The sequence below is a fragment of the Gavialis gangeticus genome, unplaced genomic scaffold (genome assembly GCF_001723915.1).
Source record: "Gavialis gangeticus isolate Ggan-Ray unplaced genomic scaffold, GavGan_comp1, whole genome shotgun sequence".
Lineage (NCBI taxonomy): Eukaryota > Metazoa > Chordata > Crocodylia > Gavialidae > Gavialis > Gavialis gangeticus.
This window is the reverse complement of record NW_017729009.1, coordinates 5742254-5750474: the sequence shown is the minus strand read 5'-3', so window position 1 is coordinate 5750474 and position 8221 is coordinate 5742254. Positions and strand designations below refer to the sequence as shown.

Below are 8221 nucleotides of genomic sequence, written 5' to 3'. Positions count from 1 at the left end.
TATTCCCCTTATCTTCTCTTCACTAGATAAATGTTATCAAATAATCCAGCTCCTGTTGATTGTGTAATTATGTGGACAGGTAAATTGCTGTATAAGTGTGGATTACTTTTAAACTGCAGCATAGTTGTGCTCCAGGTACTAAACTCTCTGTAAAAATAAGGAGACTCCAGATCATATGATTGCAAGATAAGCAAAAGTGAGTGAAAAACTAATGTGGTGGTGTCCTCTCTGAGAGATGTGAGGCCTTGCATTTATCTCAGCTTAACTCACTATGTCATGCTGAATATTTTAGCAGAAATGTAGGGGTTTGTTTTCGTTCTTGAATGAATGGGCAGCCACTGGGATGAAATGCAGTTAGACAGCTACTTGCTGTAGAGGGCGGCTGACATAGGGATCCAACTCCTCTTAGCCCCAGCTTTATAGTTTAGGTGTAATGCATCATGCAGGATACTAGGCCTTCTTTAGTCTGCTGGAGAGAAATTAGGACAGAAGGGTCATCTAGTGGTAACAGAAGGGCCCACAGAAGGGCCTGCAGACTGGGTCTTTAACATGATCTATGACATTGATCAAGCAATTTAACGTTCCATGCCTCCATTTTCCATTTCTGTAAAACAGGGATAATAAAAAAAAACAATCTCCTTGGGAGAAGTGTTTGTAAACAATGAATTAATATTTGTAAAGAGCTTATGAGAGACACAAGAGACACAAGAAGTAGGGAAAAAAGGATGAGCTGAGCAGTCTTGTTAAAAAGTCTGACTAGGATTCTCAGTGTGCGTGCCATGGCTAGTCTCCTGCCCCGTGTATTTCTTTCTGAGAAAAGCCTAAAGTTTTCTGGATCAGAGACTATCTTCTCATCTGTGTTGGTGTAATACTCAGCACAATAGAGTCCCAAATCAGACAGAGCTTTCTCAGGAGCTTGTTCAAGACTGTGCAATGAACTCCACTGGGAAATAGTCATCACAAACCTTACCACCTTCTGCTCCAAATGCAAAGCATGTTTCTTTGACCTGCCTTCTCTAGCATACATCACAGACACTTTTATTTGAAAAGGAAAAAAAAAAAGACAGCAGGAGCAACAAAGAGGTAAAAATCCTGGAGAAACAAGCACTCTGCTGCACGTGCTTCTTGCCCTGCTGAGCATAAGAGAATAAATGTGAGGGAAGTTGGTCACTTTGCCTAATCTACAACTGGTTGGCAATCAGAAACTATAGTTATGAGTGCAATATAAGATCCCATCTAGACTAGATAGCTTCTAGGGGCCTTGGGGCAATATTAATAATAACAATAAAGTCAACATATACTTCTCCAAATTACTCTCTCCTAAATGCTGAGGTGCAGCATAGTGCAGGAACTCACTGGAATATGCTCTTTTTTCAGCATGCTACACAGATGCTGCATCATTTGGTGTATTTTAGTTAAAACTACTTTTACTTTAAATAGACTATTGGGAAAAATTATGGAGACGCCCAATAGACTATGGAAATTTTTCTCAGTTGGCACTGTATAAGGGTTTAGATAGTCTGTGATTAACAGGCAGTGTTGACATTTAGCTTTTCATGACACTAAGCATTAAAAGTTATTTCTTAAGGAAGGCTATATTTACATTTGCATTTATTCTGTACTTTTTAAAACCTTATTTCTATTAACTTTGCCAGGCTGACCACATGCCAAAAAACCACTGTCTGTGCAGTTACCTACTCTGTTTTAATCACTTTTTGTACACGTTACGAAGATAATGAGAAATAATATTTGTTCAGTAAGAACAAAAAGCCTGGCATAAAATGGACAGGCCATTAATTTTAAGCCGCAAACTCAGTTAAGTACATGCGGTCCTGCTGTGAATATAGCAGCTGATTCAATCAAATTCTGTTATAATTCTCATTAACTTTATGGGCACTAATGGCTTATGACCTTTGATTAAAATCCAGCTTGCTATGGACTCATTTCCCATGCTATATGGGGGCTCAGTGACAGGTGGTATATCCCTGCATTTGATTTTTTATATCTGCCCTCATCTCCTCAAATTCTCACATGACTAAGTTTAGGGAAATTTGGTAGGTCCCATCTTAAAGGACAGACATTGCACATAAACCAGTTTAAGTGATCAGAAACTGGTTTAAACCTGTAACAGAACCTGCACATAAACCAGTTTGAAAATGGCTGAAACCAGTTTGAGATAAACCTGGCTGAATGTAGTTTCAGACTTAACTAATTTAGGTTAAACTGGTTTATGCAATGTCCATCCCAGACCCCTTCCTGGTTTAACTTATACCAGAGTCCCCCAGCATCCCAGATGCTTTGCAGCCCTGGTGGCCGGGGGAGGGGCAGGGGGGACTCTCTGCTCCCTGACTGGAGCTCCTGCGGAGACAGCAGACACAGCAAATCTGCCTGGCTTCCCCATGCTCCGCCCCCTTCACCACTCCCATCTCAAGCAGGGATTCCCCACCACTCCCATCTCCCACAGGGCTGTAGCCAGCACTGGTAGGCTAGGTAATGCTGAGAGGTGTCTGTGTAAGACAGACAGGACAAAGGCAGACAGGACTCCACTTAGGGCTTTTTGGAGCTAATCAACAGGTCAGGTGATAATGTCCCTCCATTCCTTCCTTGGAAAATGCTGTTTAAGAAGAGCTTGAACTGATGACAGAGGCTTTTGTTTTCTTGATAGGGTGCTAATGGCTCTCTCTCTGGTCAGGAGCAGCAAGGAGGAGGAACGCCCCCATCCCCTAATCAGAGCATCCTGCTGAGGCCTGGCCATGCCCCCCCCTCAGCTCAGCACTGTAGAAGGGAAGGGAGGACTGTTCTAGCACTTCCTGGCTTCTGCCTGAGCCACTGCAGGTATGTGCCTGCATTTTCTCAGTCCAGAGGGAATGTCTGTGCATATTCAAACCAGTTCGACCTAGCCAGGTTAGACTAAACTGCAAAAATGGAATCAATTCCGGCTCAGGCTTTTTGAATGTCTGTCCCTAGCCTATGTCCCTAGCCAGCTCCCCCCAACCCCCCACAGCCTGAAGCAAATGGGGAGAGGGATTTAATCTCCCCCTCTGTCCCCTGTCTCACTGGCAGCGGGGGCGTGCCTGGCTGGGGCAGAACAGCATCCCCCACCTCCCCACTCCGGTGGCAGGGGCGGGAGCATGGCCAGAACCAGCTGGCATGGCCCCGCCAGCCACCTGCCTTGTCCACGTCTGGGGCTGGGGCTGTGGGGCTGAGCTGGGACAGCCTGCGAGTGCTGCTGAGGGCGGACACAGAGGGGCCAGCCCAGACTGGACTGTGGGGACTGGGCCCTTCCCAGCAGGCTGCAGATCGGGCTGGGGCTGTGGGGGCTTGCTCCCAGCTCCCTGTGCCCAGGCCAGGCAGGGCTGTCATGGAGCTACAGTCAGCTGGAAAGGGCCTGATGGGGTCAGCCTGGGCAGACCCATGGGGGCAGGGCCTGGTGGCACGAGCAGCAGCTGCCCAGGCAACAGGCTGCCCGGGCTGGCTTGGAGGTGCTGGCGGGCCCCGAGCCTGGCAGGCACCTGCTGCAACCACCAGCACGCCCCCTGTCCTGTGCAGCACCACAAGCTGCATGCTAGCTGGGGCTGGCAGACCTGTTCTGCTTCCCTTGCCTCCAGCTGCCACTGCTGCCCCGCCCCTGCCGGGCCACTCTGGGTGGGTGGACAAGAAGCTTGAGCCCACCAGCTTCTGCCCAGTGCATGCAGCTCTGGTTCCAGCACCTGGACACCTTCCACCCACCCTGCCCACTCGGCACAATGAGCAGTCCCTGCAGGAGGGTGTAGCAGGGGAAAAGTGTCTGGGAGCTGGAGCCAGAGCTACATGCACTGGGCAGAAGCCACCGGGTTCAAGCTTCCACCCACCCAGGGCGGTGCTGTGCAGCACAGCAGGAGTAGGAATCACAGCTGGAAGTGAGGGGAGCAGAACAGCCCTACCAGGCCCAGCCAGTATGCAGCTTCCCCTTGCCTTGAGCAGCTCCTCCTTCTCCCACTCCTGCCCCTGCTGCTCTGCTCTGGGCAGTGGTAGGGAGGGGGAGTGGGGAGATGGGACATGGAGATCCGGTTCCAGCTCTGGCTGCCTTTCACCTACCTGGCATGATGAGCAGCCCCTGCGGGTGGGTGGAGTGGGTAAAAGGCATCAGGGAGCTGGAGCCAGATCTCAGCGTTGGGCCGAAGCCAGTGGTGATGCATGGGGGGTGCACATGCAGTCCCTGAGACTGTGGGTGCACCCCCTGACATGCTGCACTCCCCGCTTAGGCGATGGACAGGTAGGAGTGCCAGTGCCACCCCTGTGAGCACTGGCTGGGGAGTGGGATCACCAGATGAAGCACCACGGCCACTTCTGGGAGTGCCGCAGCTGCTTCCTGATTGGCTGCGGGGGAACCCCTCACCCCAGTCACTGACTGGTCACTGGAGGGGGGCATGTGCCCCCCCGACTAAGGTGGCACCAGTTGCTCACGGCTGAAGCTTCCCCTGCCTTCTGTCCCCACCATAGCCCAGAGTGGTGCAGCAGGGTCAGGAGTGGGAGGAGGATCTGCTGGAGGCAAGGGGAAGCTGTGCGCTGGCTGGATCCGGCAGGGCTGTCCTGTTCCCCTCCTTGAGGTTCCTGCTCCTGCTGAGCTGTGCAATGCCACTCCAAGTGGGTGCAAGATTAAGCCTGGCGGCTTCTGCCCAGTGCATGGAGCTCTGGCTCCAGCTCCCTGATGCTTTCCACCTGCTCCACCTGCCCACAAGGGCTGCTCATTGTGCCAGGCGGCCAGAGCAGGTGGAAGGTGTCTGAGAGCTGGAGCCAGAGCTCCATGTGCTGGGCAGAAGCCACCAGGCTCAAGCTTCCCACCCACCCATCCAGAGCGGCACAGCAGGAGCAGGGGTAGGGGCAGCAGGGGCAGCTGGAGGCAAGGGAGGCAGAACAGCCCTGCTAGCTTTGGCTAGCATACAGCTTGTGGTACAGCTGCAGCCGCCAGGTGCTGCAAAGGACAGGGCGTGCAGAAGTGGCTGCCAGGCTTGGGGACTGTTGGCACCTCTGATCCAGGCGGAGCAACCTGCTGCCCAGTCAGCTGCTTCCCGTGTCACTGGGCCCAGCTGCCACACAGCCACAGCTGGCAGGGAAGGGCTGAAGCCTGATGAAGGCCAGCCCCACTGGGCTCTTCCCAGCTGGTTGCAGCTCCCTGACAGCCCTACCCAGCTTGGGTGTGAGGAGCCAAAAGCAATCTGGCCATGCAGCCCCCGTGGCCCCAACCTAAGCCGCAGCCTGTTGAGAAGTGCCTGGCTCCTGCGGCCCAGCCCAGGCTGGCCCTGCTGTGTCCGTCCTTAGCAGCTCCCACAGGCCAGCCCAGCTGAGCCCCAGCCCCAGCCCCAGCCCCAGCCCCGGGTAGATAGCAGGGCCATGCCATCTGGCTCTGGCCAAGCTCCCCACCATGTGAGTAGTGAGGGGGAAAAGCCGAGCAGACTTGGCTGGGGTCCCAGTGCCCATGTCCAGAGGGGAGATGGGATTTTAATTCCTGCCTCCGCCCTGCTTTTCCTGAGATGCTGCCCAAGCTGATGTCTGGCCTCAGGGACAAGTCTGGCAAGGGCTGCTATGCCCCTGTCCCTCCAGGCACACCCTGGCTGTGGTCCCTATAGGCTGGGGGGGAGTTTAAACCCCTCCCCAAACATACTTAGCTGCTTGCCAGGGGCCTGGCCACGGCCCCCAGGTCAGCTTCCGTCCAGCCTTGCAGCTGCTGAGGAAGGGAAGGGAGGGCTGCTCTAGCATGCCTCCCCCCTTCCCTTGGCTTCTAGCCTGAGCCACTGCAGGCATGTGCCTGCCTGCCTTTCCTGTGTCAAAAGTGAATGTCTATTCACTTGCAAATCAGTTTAATCTTTGCATGTTAGACTAACCTGAAAAGATTGAATCAATTCAGACTCGGGCTTTTTGAATGTCTGTCCCTAGCCCAGGTCAAGAGTCCACTCTGCACCACAGAATAGCTACACAATTAGATCTGACTGGCAGAGGACTGGCATAGCAGTTGGTGCTGCAGTTCAGACCTTAGATTACACTGACTTTTGTAACACTGCAGGCATTATTTACCTAACCTCTTTCATTGTGTCAATAGTCTCAATCGATGCAACTTCCTCTAACAATAAATTTAATACTTGATCCCAATTCTTTGTTCTGTTCTTATGCTCAGAGCAGGGCCTGAGGGTTGGAATGAAGACAAAATTTAGCTCTACAAGCCCTGGTTTTCCTGCTTTATCCTCTAAGGACAGATAAGGCGTCTGGAAAAAATGAAACCCTCAGAGCTACTTCAACCTATGTACCCAAAGGAGCCTCTGCCAGGTATGAACAGCCAGGGCATCACAAAATTTGGTCATGTTCCCTACACAGGGAGCCAATGCAGCAGTTCCAGCAGCTCCCTGGAGGTACCATTTCATATTGTGGCTATTTCCTCCCCTGTTATATCACTGATGTAGCATTACAGAGCCAGACCACAGGGGGGAAAATGCAATATAAATTTTGGTACTGGAGTTGGTATTTTGTTTCTCTAAATTAATAATTTTGTCAAACACAGCCTGAAACTTTCATTTAAAATAACAAACAAGCAAACATTTTGTTTTCCTGTCATTTGCTACTTTGTCCTACAGCCTCTGTTGTATTGTGGTCCAGCACTTCCATTCTTATAAGCAGCTGGGAGTAGAAAGGATGTGGCTACATACAGGAATATAAGAACATGGGACTGGAACGGTAGCTCCAGGGTTGTCAAGGCCAATGTCCTGCATTCACAGGCAAGCATTAATCAAATGAATCCCTAAAGTCACTGCTTCAGACCCTCCCCTGCAACTATAAAGAGGCAAGATATAGGGTGTTTTTGATGTTTCATAACATGTCACAAGTAAATGCAGGGAAAACAAGGGCGTTGTCAATACCCTGCCACTGCAACGAGAGGGAAGTAGTTCATATATTCTCAGAAGAGGCTAGGTGGGGCACAGCACTCCACAGACTCATACCTGACCGGAGAGTGCAGGCTCTACTGATCTTAAAGTGGTCTGAAACTTGCCCCACAACACAGAACATATGGTTTCAGTATTCAAGAGTGACTAGTGACTTGAGGATCCTTAAGTGTCCAATGCTCATGAGTTACACCTGAGTGGGACCAATGTTCAGACTGCTAAGGACTCCTGCTTTGCCCTGTTGAGGTGTATCTGGTGGGCTCCCAGAACTTGACTCATCACTAGTTTAGCTCCAGTTAGGAGCCTGGCCGTGACATGTAAGTAGGAAATGAATGACAAGTGCCGTAATTCTCAGCTCCTAAGGGGAGGATGGAGGGTTCTTAATTAAAGCTTTCAGGAAGCAGGGGCAGCGTTATAGTTCAGGAAGTGTTTGGAACAGCTGGGAATGACTGAAGTCCTGATGTCCCATGAGCTGTGGGAAGTGGCTGGGTAGCTCCCAGCATGGGAGGGTCTAGGATTTGGACAAGGGGGGTGCAGATGATGTGGTGCATCATCCCATATAAACACAGCACACATTTTTCTTCAGTCAAAAGGAAACTAGAAGCTTCACTAATAGAGAGGGGCCTAGAGCTGCATCATTCGACTGAAGATGGAATCGTAAAAACAAAAATCTTTATTGTCAACGTGCATTCATTCGCTATATCATATATTATGTTTCGAAACAACAGACCAGGTGCAACTACTCCAAAGATGCTGCTTCATTAGTCCTAGAGTCATTATAGTTCAATGTGCATCTCTTTCAGGTGCACAGAACAAAAGCAAGCCTTGCTGAGCATCCGGACAGTGCCGGGGCAGTGGCATGGAAAGGGATTCCCGCCCCCGAGTGAATGTTTTTAGGTAGGGCTGAAACCCAGTCCGCAGGGCGCTGAGGGTTACCGGGAGCTCAGAGCCGGGGGAAGGCGGGATGGCGGCTAACACCTGTGGAAGGAGTTCAGCGGGGATGGGGCAGAAGCCGAGGAGCCGGCGGCCCCGGGCACGGCCCCTCGCAGTGCTGCGGCCGCCGCCGGGCAGCGGCGCGCTCTGGACGCAGCGAGGGGTGCGGGGGTCGGCGCGCGGCTCCGCGCAGCCCCGGCGGGATCCGTGACCAGACCGGCCGAGGCGTTACGAAGCCCCGGGCAGGGGCAGAGCAATCGTGCGGGGAAGCGGTGCCCCGCGCCAACAGCCCTCCCCCCCGGCAAGCATCGCTGCGCCGGCGCCGGCCCCCGGCCGCCCCGCACTTACCCATGGCCAGGCAGCGGCTCCGCCGC

General features: G+C 52.2%; 2 protein-coding genes across 2 annotated transcripts in view; one reads left to right on the top strand and one right to left on the bottom strand.

Moving 5' to 3' along the window:
* SLC2A10 (solute carrier family 2 member 10) overlaps positions 1 to 8214 on the bottom strand; it is a 20105-nt gene extending 11891 nt beyond the window's left edge. The window contains exon 1 of the mRNA XM_019509853.1: positions 8196 to 8214. Within this exon, the coding sequence (XP_019365398.1) occupies positions 8196 to 8199 (4 nt within the window). The 5' untranslated portion in view covers positions 8200 to 8214. The remainder of the gene's footprint in view (positions 1 to 8195) is intronic.
* TP53RK (TP53 regulating kinase) overlaps positions 1 to 8221 on the top strand; it is a 56066-nt gene that overhangs the window by 23819 nt on the left and 24026 nt on the right. The gene's annotated exons all lie outside the window — the stretch shown is intronic.